A 16,665-nucleotide genomic window follows, 5' to 3' on the forward strand; every position below is an offset into this window, starting at 1 on the left:
AATGGGTGTCTGAAGCGGAAAATGGGTGGTTGCGGGTGTTCTCGATCCAGTTTCCAATGGGTATCTGAAGCGGAAAATGGGTGGTTGCGGGTGTTCTCGATCCTGTTTCCAATGGGTATCTGAAGCGGAAAATGGGTGGTTGCGGGTGTTCTCGATCCTGTTTCCAATGGGTGTTCTCGATCCAGTTTCCAATGGGTGTCTGAAGCAGAAAATGGGTGGTTGCGGGTGTTCTCGATCCTGTTTCCAATGGGTGTTCTCGATCCTGTTTCCAATGGGTGTTCTCGATCCAGTTTCCAATGGGTGTCTGAAGCAGAAAATGGGTGGTTACGGGTGTTCTCGATCCAGTTTCCAATGGGTATCTGAAGCGGAAAATGGGTGGTTGCGGGTGTTCTCGATCCTGTTTCCAATGGGTATCTGAAGCGGAAAATGGGTGGTTGCGGGTGTTCTCGATCCTGTTTCCAATGGGTGTTCTCGATCCAGTTTCCAATGGGTGTCTGAAGCAGAAAATGGGTGGTTGCGGGTGTTCTCGATCCTGTTTCCAATGGGTATCTGAAGCGGAAAATGGGTGGTTGCGGGTGTTCTCGATCCTGTTTCCAATGGGTGTTCTCGATCCAGTTTCCAATGGGTGTCTGAAGCAGAAAATGGGTGGTTGCGGGTGTTCTCGATCCTGTTTCCAATGGGTGTTCTCGATCCTGTTTCCAATGGGTGTTCTCGATCCAGTTTCCAATGGGTGTCTGAAGCGGAAAATGGGTGGTTGCGGGTGTTCTCGATCCAGTTTCCAATGGGTATCTGAAGCGGAAAATGGGTGGTTGCGGGTGTTCTCGATCCTGTTTCCAATGGGTATCTGAAGCGGAAAATGGGTGGTTGCGGGTGTTCTCGATCCTGTTTCCAATGGGTATCTGAAGCGGAAAATGGGTGGTTGCGGGTGTTCTCGATCCTGTTTCCAATGGGTGTTCTCGATCCAGTTTCCAATGGGTGTCTGAAGCAGAAAATGGGTGGTTGCGGGTGTTCTCGATCCTGTTTCCAATGGGTATCTGAAGCGGAAAATGGGTGGTTGCGGGTGTTCTCGATCCTGTTTCCAATGGGTATCTGAAGCGGAAAATGGGTGGTTGCGGGTGTTCTCGATCCTGTTTCCAATGGGTGTCTGAAGCGGAAAATGGGTGGTTGCGGGTGTTCTCGATCCTGTTTCCAATGGGTGTTCTCGATCCAGTTTCCAATGGGTGTCTGAAGCAGAAAATGGGTGGTTGCGGGTGTTCTCGATCCTGTTTCCAATGGGTATCTGAAGCGGAAAATGGGTGGTTGCGGGTGTTCTCGATCCTGTTTCCAATGGGTATCTGAAGCGGAAAATGGGTGGTTGCGGGTGTTCTCGATCCTGTTTCCAATGGGTGTCTGAAGCGGAAAATGGGTGGTTGCGGGTGTTCTCGATCCTGTTTCCAATGGGTATCTGAAGCGGAAAATGGGTGGTTGCGGGTGTTCTCGATCCTGTTTCCAATGGGTGTTCTCGATCCAGTTTCCAATGGGTGTCTGAAGCAGAAAATGGGTGGTTGCGGGTGTTCTCGATCCTGTTTCCAATGGGTGTTCTCGATCCTGTTTCCAATGGGTGTCTGAAGCGGAAAATGGGTGGTTGCGGGTGTTCTCGGTCCAGTTTCCAATGGGTGTCTGAAGCAGAAAATGGGTGGTTGCGGGTGTTCTCGGTCCAGTTTCCAATGGGTGTTCTCGATCCTGTTTCCAATGGGTGTTCTCGATCCAGTTTCCAATGGGTGTCTGAAGCGGAAAATGGGTGGTTGCGGGTGTTCTCGGTCCAGTTTCCAATGGGTGTCTGAAGCAGAAAATGGGTGGTTGCGGGTGTTCTCGATCCTGTTTCCAATGGGTGTTCTCGATCCTGTTTCCAATGGGTGTTCTCGATCCAGTTTCCAATGGGTGTCTGAAGCGGAAAATGGGTGGTTGCGGGTGTTCTCGGTCCAGTTTCCAATGGGTGTCTGAAGCAGAAAATGGGTGGTTGCGGGTGTTCTCGGTCCAGTTTCCAATGGGTATCTGAAGCAGAAAATGGGTGGTTGCGGGTGTTCTTGATTCCAATGGGTGTCTCAGCACGTACAATGCACCACACAGTCGTACCTGGCCTTGTGAATGCCAACACACGGCTTTTCTACACTTTTGAGTGACAACGCCACACGTCAAAAGCAGAATGGGAAGTTTCCGGGACTTTTTGAAAACAAATCCAGCCCCATAATTCTGAGTGAATCATGTATATACCGTGTCTATGATTTGAGCGCTTTTTTTGTATTGCACACTTTGAGGAATGTTTCGAACCACGCCAAAATAAACCGAGAAGATCAGTTTGGTGCTGTGTTTACAAAAAGCGGAAAAGAAGCGGATTTCGGCCATAACTTGTGGAATATGTAGCAATGTATGAGGAGAAGGGGGGAAGGAAAGAAAGCCTGCCCAAGGAGAGCTGCCAGAGACATTATGAGGTAGACCTTCTCAGAGCTGGAGAAGGGAGAAAGTAGGTCTTCTCAGCTGGAGAAGGGAGAAAGTAGGTCTTCTTTTCAGAGCAGGAGAAGGGAGAAAAACTCAGAACTGGAGAAGGGAGAAAGGAAACATTCTCAGAGCTGGAGAAGGGAGAAAGCATATTTCTCAGAGCTGGAAAAGGGAGAAAGCAAAGGTTCTCAAGCTGGAGAAAAGAGAAAACAGACTTTGTCAGAGCTGGGAAGGAAGAAAGCAAACATTCTCAGAGCTGGAGAAGGGAGAAAGTAGATGTTCTCAGAGCTGGAGAAGGGAGAAAGCATATTTCTCAGAGCTGGAAAAGGGAGAAAGCAAAGGTTCTCAAGCTGGAGAAGGGAGAAAGCAAACATTCTCAGAGCTGGAGAAGGGAGAAAGCAGATGTTCTCAGAGCTGGAGAAGGGAGAAAGCAAAGGTTCTCAAGCTGGAGAAGGGAGAAAGCAAAGGTTCTCAGATCTGGAAAAGGGAGAAAACAAATATTCTCAGAGCTGGAGAAGGCAGAAAGAAGGCTTTCCCCCCCCCTCAAAGATGGGGAAGGGAGAAAGCAAAGGTTGTTCGAGCTGGAAACGAAAGCAGGCCTTCGTTTCAGAGATGGAGAAAGGAGAAAGCAGTCTTTTTGAGAGAATTAAGCCCCTCTTAATTCAAAGGAAACCCCAGGCGTTTTTTGAAGCATTCATAAATCCAGCTTTAATACAACACACATTTGCAGCCTTCCATTGTATGACTTTTGGGGAAATTGCAAGCAGTCGTGACTCTGGCGGTAGGAATATGCAGCAGAAAGGGGAGGGGGGTCATGTAGATTTTTAAATCAACAGCTGAGCAGTGGCAAGAAATCAAGTTGTCGGGAGAACGAAATCCATCACCTAGAGTAATGCTTTTCCTGCAGAAAGGAAGCGACAAAATAGGAGAATATTTGCAATTGAATAAGAATACGACTTCCCCAGCATCACATGTTTGAAGGTAATTTCCAAGCGTAAGCAAACAGTATTTTGGCGCCCCTAGTGGATTTAGCACCACCCGCGGTTGCTTACCCGCTTATAGCTTCAGCCGCCCCTGACCGCTTGGCGTTCCGTGTCCCTGGGACTCGCACGTGGCCTTCCAGGGGAAGAGGCTCAGCCGCGGGATGGCCTTGCAGCTGACGAAGCTCCGCGGGAATCGGTTCCCCCGGAAAACGAAGCGAGGGACCTGCCGGATGCCGGTGTTGTCGCAGATGATGCGGGAGAGGGTCACCTGGCTGAGGGCCCTGCGCTGGGCAGGCGTGAACGTGGCGGGACTCTGCCACCAGAACCTGGGGAGGAAAGAAAGGGTGCACCCAGGATCATGAAGGGACCCCAAGGGGCATCTAGTCCAACCCTGTGTCGGTCTGTCTGTGTATCCATCTATCTATGGGTCATAGAATTCCAGAGTTGGAAGCACCTCCAGAGGCCACCCAGTCCAACCCTAATAATAATAATAATAATAATAATAATAATAATAATAATAATAATAGAATCCTAAAGCTATAAGGGACCCCCAAAGGCCATCAAGACCAATAATAATAATAATAATAATAATAATAATAATAATAATAATAATAATAATAGAGTCCTAAAGCTATAAGGGACCCCCAAAGGTTATCAAGACCAATCCTAATAATAATAATAATAATAATAATAATAATAATAGAATCCTAAAGCTATAAGGTACCCGCAAAGGCCACCAAGTCCAACCCTAATAATAATAAAATCCTAAAGCTATAAGGGACCCTCAAAAGCCATCAAGACCAACCCTAATAATAATAATAATAATAATAATAATAATAATAATAATAATAATAGAATCCTAAAGCTATAAGGGACCCCAAAGGACATCAAGTCCAACCCTAATAATAATAATAATAATAATAATAATAATAATAGTAACAATAATAATAGAATCCTAAAGCTATAAGAGACCCCCAAAGGCCATCAAGACCAATAATAATAATAATAATAATAATAATAATAATAATAGAATCCTAAAGCTAAAAGGGACCCCCAAAAGCCGTCAAGACCAATAATAATAATAGTAATTATAATAATAATAGAATCCTAAAGCTATAAGGGACCCCAAAAGCCGTCAAGAACAACAACAACAATAATAATAATAGAATAATAACGCAATAAGGCACCCCCAAAAGCCGTCAAGACCAATCCTAATAATAATAATAATAATAATAATAATAATAATAATAATAATAATAGAATCCTAAAGCTATAAGGGACCCCAAAGGCCATCAAGACCAATAGTAATAATAATAATAATAATAATAATAATAATAATAATAATAATAGAATCCTAAAGCTATAAGGGAACCCCAAAAGCCGTCAAGAACAACAACAACAACAATAATAATAGAATCATAATGCTATAAGGCACCCCCAAAAGCCGTCAAGACCAATCCTAATAATAATAATAATAATAATAATAATAATAATAATAGAATCCTTAAGCTATAAGGGACCCCCAAAGGCCACCCAGTCCAACCCTAATAATAAAATCCTAAAGCTATAAGGGACCCCCAAAGGCCATCAAGACCAACCCTAATAATAATAATAATAATAATAATAATAATAATAATAATAATAATAATAATAGAATCCTAAAGCTATAAGGGACCCCCAAAGGCCATCAAGACCAATAATAATAATAATAATAATAATAATAATAATAATAATAATAATAACAACAATAATAGAATCCTAAAGCTATAAAGGACCCCCCTCATGAAGGCCATCCAGTCCAATCTTGTGACCTACTAGGACTCCTCGATCCCTTTTCCATCTGCGGTTCCCGCTCTCACCTGTCCCCGTCCCGGACCTTTTGGAACTGGGTGCGAAGGATGCAGGCGAAGAGTGGTCCGACCCTGGCATTGGGGACGAGGGGCTCAGCCACCCCTCCCACCCAGAGGTCGATGTTGTTGGGCGTCCCATAGAGCTGGATGAACTTCTTGGCCAGGCCGGGGTTCCTAAGGACTTGGCCCAGTTCGGCTTCATTGCGAGGCTGGGAAAGGCCGCAAAAACGCCTCCAGGCATTGTAACCTAGGGGTATAGAAACCAAGAGTTGGGAGGGACCCCCTCTATCATCATCATGATCATCATCATCATCATCATCATACACTTGGGAGAAACCTAAGGGCATGTAAACACTGAGCAGGGCTTGACGGTCGGGTGCTCACCCCAACCAGGCTTGGTAAACACTGAGCAGGGTTTGACGGTCGGGTACTCACCCCAACCAGGCTTTGTAAACACTGAGCAGGGCTTTACAGTCGGGTGCTCATCCCGACCGGGCTTGATAAAGACTGAGCAGGGCTTGACGGTCGGGTGCTCACCCCTACCAGGCTTTGTAAACACTGAGCAGGGCTTGACGGTAGGGTGCTCACCCCAACCAGGCTTGGTAAACACTGAGCAGGGTTTGACGGTCGGGTACTCACCCCAACCGGGCTTGGTAAACACTTAGCAGGGCTTGACGGTTGAGTACTCACCCCAACCAGGCTTTGTAAACACTGAGCAAGGCTTGACAGTTGGGTACTCACCCCAACCAGGCTTTGTAAACACTGAGCAGGGCTTTACAGTCGGGTGCTCATCCCGACCGGGCTTGATAAAGACTGAGCAGGGCTTGACGGTCGGGTGCTCACCCCTACCAGGCTCGGTAAACACTGAGCAGGGCTTGACGGTCGGGTGCTCACCCCGACCAGGCTTTGTAAACACTGAGCAGGGCTTGACGATCGGGTGCTCACTCCGACCAGGCTTGGTAAACACTGAGCAGGGCTTGACGGTCGGGTGCTCACCCCGACCAGGCTTAGTAAACATTGAGCAGGGCTTGATGGTCGGGTACTCACCCCGACCAGGCTTTGTAAACACTGAGCAGGGCTTGACGATCGGGTGCTCACCCCGACCAGGCTTGGTAAACACTGAGCAGGGCTTGACGGTCGGATGCTCACCCCGGCCGGGCTTCTCACCTGGCAGGCCATGCTCCCGGCCCCGCTGCATGTTGAGTGAAGGCAGGTCCAGGCCGATCCGGGAGACTTGCTCAAAGAGACGGTCTCGGAGGGACTCCACCACCATCTGGTCCTGTCGGGGCAGCTTCGCTGGTTTGGCCAGGAGACCTCGCAGAATGGGATCGATGCCTCCTGGAAGGCAATTGTGAGCTCTGTGTATCAAAACTCTGCTTGCTCTACCAGACTCGCTTTGGGCTGGATGGCCATCTGTCAGGAGGGCTTCAATGGGGTTGGATTGGATGACCTTTGGAGTCCCTTCCAACTCTCAGATTCTATATCGATCACCATCACCCACCCCTCTCAATTCAGCAATCAATCACGCGTAACGTATCTATCTTTGACTGGACGGACATCTGTCAGAAGGGCTTCAGTGGTGCCTTCCTTAGAGGGGCTGGACCGGATGGACCCTGGGCTCCTTTCTAGCTCTATGTAAATAATAATAATAATAATAATAATAATAATAATAATAATAATAATAATAATAAATATTATAGTAATTCTGCCTTCCTTATGGAAGAAGGAGGCTGGACTGGATGGTCTTTGGAGTACCTTCCAACTCTATGTGTCTAATAATAATAATAATAATAATAATAATAATAACAACATAGTAATTCTGCCTTCCTTATGGAAGAAGGAGGCTGGACTGGATGGCCTTTGGAGTCCCTTTCAACTCTAGGATTTTATATTTATCATCTCTCAATCATATGTAACATATCTACCTTTGGCCGGAGGGACATCTATCAGGAAGGCTTAGATTGTGTCTTCCTTATTGGTAGGTGGGGCTGGAATGGATGGCCTTTGGGGTCCCTTCCAACTCTAGGAGTCTATATGTATCACCTGTCTCTCTCTATCAATCAATAATCATATGTAAGATATCTATCTTTGTCCGGAGGGACATCTGTCAGGAAGGCTTGGATTGTGTCTTTACGGCAGAAGGGGACTGAACTGGATGACCCTTGGGGTCCCTTCCAACTAGGCCTCCATGTCTGTCATCTCACCTGATCTCTCAATCATATCTATAATAATAATAATAATAATAATAATAATAATAATAATAATAATAATTTGGACAGAAAAACAAGAGAATTCATGACCATTCATCACTTACTGCACCCTCGCAGTGATGTTGACCAGCTATATCTGCCTAGAAGATCAGGGGGCAGAGGACTCTTGCAAGTAAAACAAGCAGTCAAAGAAGAACATGCCCTGGCAGAAGATGTAAAGCCAAGTGAAGAACCTGCTTTGATTGAAGTCAAAAATCAGAAACTCCTCAAAGCACAGCAGACAAAAAATTAGTACAAGAAAACCGCACTACAAACTAGAGCTGACAGCTGGCACAACAAAACATTGCATGGAAAGTTCCTTGACAAAATTGAAGGAAAAGCTGATAAGGAGAAGACCTGGCTCTGGCTCACAAATGGGACCCTGAAGAAGGAGACAGAAGGCCTGATCCTTGCAGCCCAGGAGCAAGACATCAGAACAAAGGCAATTCAGGCCAAGATCGAAAAATCAGCTGATGACCCAAAATGCAGACTGTGCAAGGAAGGTGATGAAACCATTGATCATATCCTCAGCTGCTGTAAGAAAATTGCACAGACTGACTACAAACAGAGGCACAACGATGTGGCCGAAATGATTCATTGGAACTTATGCCTCAAGTACCACCTCCCAGCAGTAAAGAACTGGTGGGATCACAAACCTGCAAAAGTATTGGAAAATGAGCACGCAAAGATACTGTGGGACTTCCGAATCCAGACTGACAAAGTTCTGGAACGCAACACGCCAGACATCACAGTTGTGGAAAAGAAAAAGGTTTGGATCATTGAAAAATGGGCCTTGGGGGTCATCCGGAGGCCCCCTCCATCTCAACCTTGGGACCCTCGGGGAGGTACGGACCGTTCTTGATGATCCTCCATGTGGCGAAGAACTCGTGGTGGAGCGGGGTCTGGCTCTGGAGCCGGAAGCGGCTGTCCAGGCGGAAGACCACGTTGCGCACGATGGTGTGGCCGAAGCGGAAGGCGTTGGTGAAGACACTGGCCACGCGGGGGTCCACCGACTCGTTGTAGCCCCGGTACTGGTGCCAGGAGCGAGGGGCCGCGTTGCCCAGGAGCAGCGGGATGAACTCGGAGTAGGTGATTTTCTGGAAAGGAAGGAAGAAGAAGACAACTCAAGGATCGAACTACTGAATTCGGGTCTTGGACTCCAACACCCATCACCCCCCACCCAGCATGGCCTGCTTTTTTGAGCTCTGTCCTCTCCCGTCGTACCTGGATCATGGCGCCGACGATTTTCCGCGCCTCTTCGTAGATGTCGTCCCCGCCCTTCTGCGGATTCAGCCTCTTCAGCTCGGTGGCCAGGCGGTTGTGCTCGCGGAGGAAGAGCGTGTGCAAGACGGCCAGCGCCGGCATCTCATTGACCCGATTGTCCCCTACGTTAAAAACAAAACCCAAGATGGAAGGAGATCGCAGACGTGAAATACCGCCATTGCTCTGGACGTAGCACACTTGACCACAGAGTTGAACTGGAGGAGCTAGAGATGCCTCTGGAGGACATCTAGGAATCTTTACGTTCCCCAGCACAACTCCACCAGAGGTTGACCATAAACTCATACTGTAGGAAGGTATCTGTAATGAAGTATGAATTTTGGTTTACAGATATTATGTTTAATTGTGTGTTTATGTTTTAAAAGGGTAAGTATTACAGTTATTGCATCTCAGCACTCAGAGGCTGGTTGCCATGGAGAAGTAGGCGGAGCCAACTGCTGATTAGTAGAAGAAGTGCAGAGTTTAAAAAAGAGAGTCAGTCTGTGCTCTGAAGAGGCACAGGGAAGATTGATTCCAGGTTGATGGGATCAAGGAGGCTCAATTGTTCATTTTGAGTCAGTTTTTAAATAAGTTTGGTGACTTATTTAATGTAGTCTGTGACCTGGTAAGGCACAGAGAATCTGTGATAGTATATCACAGGGGTGACTGTGGTTTGAAGTCACTGGATAGTCCAAGTTTTGAAGTAACATTTAGAAAGGAGTAGAGGAATAGGTTTTAACTACTTTAAGTAAAAGAAGTGACACTTTAGAGAGTTTGATTCATCTCATTCTAGTACTGTAACTGTTAATAAGAATACCTCTACGTGAGAAACAACATTGTAACCACTAAGCTTTGTGCCTGAATAAACTTGTTATTGTTCTTCCAACATCTAAGCCTCTGTCGCATATATTTCAAACCAAGATATGCTACCCTTTAAAGTAAAAGGTCTCCTCCCCGAGTCTTTGGTGGTTTGCATCTTTCCAAATTGGTGTTAGTCATTCATAGTCTTTCACAAATTTGGGCAACGGGTGGGATAAAAAGATTCCCCCTGCCTAAAAGAACCTCGGTCATTCATTACCCCTTCAACTTATAGTAATAGAGGTGGAAACCAAGACCTATGAGGAACGATTTGGAGAACTTGGAGAATGATCTCCAGCTCCCTCAAGGAAGACCTTTGATCCATCTTCTCAAATGGGACTACAAGACTTATGAGGAAGAACTTGGAGAACTTGGAGAATGTTCTCCATCACTCTCAAGGAGGACCTTTGATCCATCTTCTTAAATGAGACCACGAGACTTATGAGGATCACCTTGGAGAATGTTCTCCAGCTCCCTTAAAGAAGACCTTTGATCCATCTTCTCAAATGGGACTACAAGACTTATGAGGAACAACTTGGAGAACATTCTCCATCTCTCTCATGTCTCATCTTCTCAAATAGGACCACGAGACTTATGAGGATCACCTTGGAGAATGTTCTCCATCTCTATCAAGGAGGACCTTTGATCCATCTTCTCAAATAGGACCATGAGACTTATGAGGATCACCTTGGAGAACGTTCTCCATCTCTATCAAGGAGGACCTTTGATCCATCTTCTCAAATGAGACCACAAGATTCATGAGGATCACCTTGGAGAATGTTCTCCAGCTCTCTAAAGGAGGACCTTTGATTATCTTCTCAAATGGGACTCCAAGACTTATGAGGAACACCTTGGAGAACTTGGAGAATGTTCTCCATCTCTCTCAAGAAGGACCTTTGATCCATCTTCTCAAATGGGACTACAAGACTTATGAGGAATGACTGGGAGAACTTGGAGAATGTTCTCCATCTCTCTCAAGGAGGGCCTTTGATCCATCTTCTCAAATGGGACTACAAGACTTATGAGGAAGGACTTGGAGAATGTTCTCCATCTCTCTCGAGGAGGACCTTTGATCCATCTTCTCAAATGGGACTCCAAGACTTATGAGGAATGACTGGGAGAACTTGGAGAATGTTCTCCATCTCTCTCAAGGAGGGCCTTTGATCCATCTTCTCAAATGGGACTACAAGACTTATGAGGAAGGACTTGGAGAATGTTCTCCATCTCTCTTGAGGAGGACCTTTGATCCATCTTCTCAAATGGGCCTCCAAGACTTAAGAGGAACACCTTGGAGAACTTATAGAATGTTCTCCATCTCTCTCAAGGAGGACCTTTGATCCATCTTCTCAAATGGGACTCCAAGACTTATGAGGACCACCTTGGAGAACTTATAGAACGTTCTCCATCTCTCTTGAGGAGGACCTTTGATCCATCTTCTCAAATGGGAGTCCAAGACTTAAGAGGAACACCTTGGAGAACTTATAGAACGTTCTCCATCTCTCTCAAGGAGGACCTTTGATCCATCTTCTCAAATGGGACTCCAAGACTTATGAGGACCACCTTGGATAACGTTCTCCATCTCTATCAAGGAGGACCTTTGATCCATCTTCTCAAATGAGATCATGAGACTTATGAGGATCACCTTGGAGAACGTTCTCCATCTCTATCAAGTAGGACCTTTGATCCATCTTCTCAAATGAGACCATGAGACTTATGAGGATCACCTTGGAGAATGTTCTCCAGCTCCCTTAAGGAAGACCTTTGATCCATCTTCTTAAATGAGACCACAAGACTCATGAGGATCACCTTGGAGAATGTTCTCCAGCTCTCTAAAGGAGGACCTTTGATTATCTTCTCAAATGGGACTTATGAGGAACACCTTGGAGAACTTGGAGAATGTTCTCCATCTCTCTCAAGGAATAACTTAGAATCATAGACTTTGATCCATCTTTTTAAATGGGTCTCCAAGACTTATGAGGAACACCTTGGAGAACTCAGAGAAGGATCTCCATCTCTCTCAAGGAGGACCTTTGATCCATCTTCTCAAATGGGACTACAAGACTTATGAGGAAGAACTTGGAGAATGTTCTCCATCTCTCTCGAGGAGGACCTTTGATCCATCTTCTCAAATGGGACTCCAAGACCTATGAGGAATGACTGGGAGAACTTGGAGAATGTTCTCCATCTCTCTCAAGGAGGGCCTTTGATCCATCTTCTCAAATGGGACTACAAGACTTATGAGGAAGGACTTGGAGAATGTTCTCCATCTCTCTCGAGGAGGACCTTTGATCCATCTTCTCAAATGGGCCTCCAAGACTTAAGAGGAACACCTTGGAGAACTTATAGAACGTTCTCCATCTCTCTCAAGGAGGACCTTTGATCCATCTTCTCAAATGAGATCATGAGACTTATGAGGATCACCTTGGATAACGTTCTCCATCTCTATCAAGGAGGACCTTTGATCCATCTTCTCAAATGAGACCATGAGACTTATGAGGATCACCTTGGAGAATGTTCTCCAGCTCCCTTAAGGAAGACCTTTGATCCATCTTCTTAAATGAGACCACAAGACTCATGAGGATCACCTTGGAGAATGTTCTCCAGCTCTCTAAAGGAGGACCTTTGATTATCTTCTCAAATGGGACTTATGAGGAACACCTTGGAGAACTTGGAGAATGTTCTCCATCTCTCTCAAGGAATAACCTAGAATCATAGACTTTGATCCATCTTTTTAAATGGGTCTCCAAGACTTATGAGGAACACCTTGAAGAACTCAGAGAAGGATCTCCATCTCTCTCAAGGAGGACCTTTGATCCATCTTCTCAATTGGGACTCCAAGACTTAAGAGGAACACCTTGGAGAACGTATAGAATATTCTCCATCTCTCTCAAGGAGGAACTTTGATCCATCTTCTCAAATGGGACTCCAAGACTTATGAGGATCACCTTGGATAACGTTCTCCATCTCTATCAAGAAGGACCTTTGATCCATCTTCTCAAATGGGCCTCCAAGACTTAAGAGGAACACCTTGGAGAACTTATAGAACGTTCTCCATCTCTCTCAAGGAGGACCTTTGATCCATCTTCTCAAATGGGACTCCAAGACTTATGAGGATCACCTTGGATAACGTTCTCCATCTCTATCAAGGAGGACCTTTGATCCATCTTCTCAAATGAGACCATGAGACTTATGAGGATCACCTTGGAGAACGTTCTCCATCTCTCTCAAGGAGGACCTTTGATCCATCTTCTCAAATGGGACTCCAAGACCTATGAGGAATGACTGGGAGAACTTGGAGAATGTTCTCCATCTCTCTCAAGGAGGACCTTTGATCTCAAATGGGACCACAAGACTTCTGAGGAACACCTTGGAGAACTCGCCGTTCTCCTGCTCAAGTGGGACTAGGAGCTCCTCCTCAAATCTCATAACCACCAGGTACCTGCAAAGAAACAGGAGATGTTGAAGGTCTTATTGGTCATCCGGCACGTATCTACGAAGCCTTCAGGGGTGCCAAAAGGGAGGTAGGCTCGTCCTTTGTCCGTGAAGTTCTGGTTGATGGCCATCAGCCCCAGATCGTTGGTGAGGTTCCTCAGGTCCCGGGCCCATTTCACCTCGCTGGCGTACACCATACTGGCGTCGATGAATGGCGTGAGGGCGTTGATCTGGTTTCGGATGGCGTAGCCGCCGTTGCAAGCCGGAGCCCCCCTGGTGAAGGGGATGCAGTCGCCCCGTTTTTTGGTGGGGTCATTGGGTGGGATCTGCCAGGGAAGAAAGGGTTGAAATTTGGAAAACAGACACTAGATGTTGACCACAGCTCCCCCAGCAGAACCTCGAAATGTGGCCATCATGGCCAACTCATCTCACAAGCATTCCAGGAGACGTCATCTCTATATCCATAAGTATTAGTTGTGGATTAATATGGGACAATCTAGGTCCTAGGGTCAACTTCCATTGGAGGATCCAGAGATTCCCACATTAATCCACGAGTAATACTTAATTATAGATTGATATAGATATAAGTGTTACTCATGGATTAATATAAGCGTTACTCGTGGATTAATATGGGGTTCTCTAGGTCTTCCAATGGAAGCTGACCATAGGACCTCCAGTGGAAGTTGACCATAGGACCTAGAGATTCCCATATTAATGCACGAGTAATAATTATAGATATTGATGTAGATATAAGTGTTACTCATGGATTAATAGAAACATTACTCATGGATCAATATGAGATTCTCTAGGTCTTCCAATGGAAGTTGACCATAGGACCTCCAGTGGAAGTTGACCACAGGACCTAGAGACTCCCATATTAAACCACGAGTAATAATTATAGATATAAGTGTTACTCATGGATTAATATAAGCGTTACTCGTGGATTAATATGGGGTTCTCTAGGTCTTCCAATGGAAGCTGACCATAGGACCTCCAGTGGAAGTTGACCATAGGACCTAGAGATTCCCATATCAATGCACGAGTAATACTTAATTATAGATATTGATGTAGATATAAGTGTTACTCATGGATTAATAGAAACATTACTCATGGATCAATATGAGATTCTCTAGGTCTTCCAATGGAAGTTGACCATAGGACCTCCAGTGGAAGTTGACCACAGGACCTAGAGACTCCCATATTAAACCACGAGTAATAATTATAGATATAAGTGTTACTCATGGATTAATATAAACTTTACTCGTGGATTAATATGGGATTCTCTAGGTCTTCCTATGGAAGCTGACCATAGGACCTCCAGTGGAAGTTGACCATAGGACCTAGAGATTCACATATTAATGCACGAGTAATACTTAATTATAGATATTGATGTAGATATGTGTTACTCATGGATTAATATAAGCGTTACTCTTGGATTAATATGGGATTCTCTAAGTCTTCCAATGGAAGTTGACCATGGACCTAGAGATTCCCATATTAATGCATGAGTAATAATTATAGATATAAGTGTTACTCATGGATTAATAGAAACATTACTAGTGGATTAATATGGGGTTCTCTAGGTCTTCCAATGGAAGCTGACCATAGGACCTAGAGATTCCCATATTAATCCACGAGTAATACTTAATTATAGATATAAGTGTTACTCATGGATTAATATAAGCATTACTCGTGGATTAATATGGGGTTCTCTAGGTCTTCCAATGGAGGTTGACCATAGGCCCTCCAGTGGAAGTTGACCATAGGGCCTAGAGATTCCCATATTAAACCACGAGTAATAATTATAGATATGTGTTACTCATGGATTAATATAAGCGTTACTCGTGGATTAATATGGGGTTCTCTAGGTCTTCCAATGGAGGTTGACCATAGGACCTCCAGTGGAAGTTGACCATAGGACCTAGAGACTCCCATATTAAACCATGAGTAATAATTATAGATATAAGTGTTACTCATGGATTAATATAAGTGTTACTTGTGGATTAATATGGGGTACTCTAGGTCTTCCAATGGAAGCTGACCATAGGACCTAGAGATTCCCATATTAATCCACGAGTAATACTTAATTATAGATATAAGTGTTACTCATGGATTAATATAAGCATTACTCGTGGATTAATATGGGGTTCTCTAGGTCTTCCAATGGAAGTTTACCATAGGACCCCCAGTAGAAGTTGACCATAGGACCTAGAGATTCCCATATTAAACCACGAGTAATAATTATAGATATAAGTGTTACTCATGGATTAATATAAGCGTTACTCGTGGATTAATATGGGGTTCTCTAGGTCTTCCAATGGAGGTTGACCATAGGACCTCCAGTGGAAGTTGACCATAGGACCTAGATACTCCCATATTAAACCATGAGTAATAATTATAGATATAAGTGTTACTCATGGATTAATATAAGTGTTACTTGTGGATTAATATGGGGTACTCTAGGTCTTCCAATGGAAGTTGACCATAGAGCTTCCTAGATATGACTATTTCCCTAGGGCTTCCTCGGTCTCCCAGAGCCATTCTCTGGTCAACGTCTGATGGAAGTTGGTCAAAATCTCCCGCTAGTCGTGGTTCTACTCGGTCTTGACCACCCTGTAGGTTCTTCTACGTTCGTGGGGAGCCTCACTGACCTCGATGGGGAAGCATGGGGCCGCTTTGACGCAGCTCTCGCAGTCGGCTCCTGCCCTGAAGGTGAGGGTGGCGGTGGTGCCGGGCCCGAAGTCCATGTCGTGGTCGAGGAACTGGCCCCACTGCATGAACATGACGGAGCGGTAACGGTCGTCGGTGAGCTTCTCGTTGGGGAAGCGGACGATGCGGTTGGAGACAGCCCGGACCTGGAGGAAAGGCAGGCGATACAGGAGCTGCTCTTGTGTAAATCGCTAGTTGTTATGTGGACTTTGTTATCCTATCTCTCCACCTAGTATCTATCCATTCTACCTACCCAATTATCTCTATCTTGTATCTACTTATAGTATCTATCTATCTCTATCTACTAGGGTTGGGCCCGAATCCTGTTTTATCTGGTTTTGTACCACTTCGACCATACAACCCCACAAAAACAAAAGCAACAGTGAAATGAAAGGCAGAGGAGAACAGTAGCCGTTTCGTCGGCTGATTTTCGTCGCTTGGCTGCAGGCCCTGGCTTGCCTAGGTGCTTGATGCTCCTAGGCCCTGCTTGCCGGGCCTAAGAGCATCGAGCACTCAATATAGGCTCAGTCCATGGGGCCTACAGTCAAGCGCCAAACGCTCGTAGGCCTGGTAGGTAGCCATTTGGTGGGCTGATTTTCGTCGCTTGGCTGCAGGCCCTGGCTTGCCTAGGTGCTCGATGCTCCTAGGTCCTGCTTGCCGGGCCTAAGAGCATCGAGCACTCAATATAGGCTCGGTCCATGGGGCCTACAGTCAAGCGCCAAATACTCGTAGGCCTGGTAGGTAGCCATTTGGTGGGCTGATTTTCGTCACTTGGCTGCAGGCCCTGGCTTGCCTAGGTGCTTGATGCTCCTAGGCCCTGCTTGCCGGGCCTAAGAGCATCGAGCA

The 16,665-nt window shown here is 45.6% G+C and overlaps 1 protein-coding gene across 2 annotated transcripts in view; it reads right to left on the reverse strand.

Annotated features, from left to right (window-relative positions):
* LOC100559569 (eosinophil peroxidase) overlaps positions 1-16,665 on the reverse strand; it is a 39,076-nt gene that overhangs the window by 14,047 nt on the left and 8,364 nt on the right. The window contains exons 5-12 of one of the 2 annotated variants that reach the window (XM_062959574.1): positions 15,762-15,965; positions 13,118-13,436; positions 8,785-8,945; positions 8,414-8,657; positions 6,479-6,649; positions 5,321-5,558; positions 3,531-3,787; positions 1,716-3,379 (exon numbers count right to left, since the gene is read on the reverse strand). In XM_062959574.1, the coding sequence (XP_062815644.1) occupies positions 3,535-3,787; positions 5,321-5,558; positions 6,479-6,649; positions 8,414-8,657; positions 8,785-8,945; positions 13,118-13,436; positions 15,762-15,965 (1,590 nt within the window). In that variant the 3' untranslated portion in view covers positions 1,716-3,379; positions 3,531-3,534. Of the gene's footprint in view, positions 1-1,715; positions 3,380-3,530; positions 3,788-5,320; positions 5,559-6,478; positions 6,650-8,413; positions 8,658-8,784; positions 8,946-13,117; positions 13,437-15,761; positions 15,966-16,665 lie in introns of those variants that run through there. The other variant, XM_062959573.1, reaches the window with a different exon arrangement.

This window comes from Anolis carolinensis, unplaced genomic scaffold (genome assembly GCF_035594765.1).
Source record: "Anolis carolinensis isolate JA03-04 unplaced genomic scaffold, rAnoCar3.1.pri scaffold_7, whole genome shotgun sequence".
Lineage (NCBI taxonomy): Eukaryota > Metazoa > Chordata > Lepidosauria > Squamata > Dactyloidae > Anolis > Anolis carolinensis.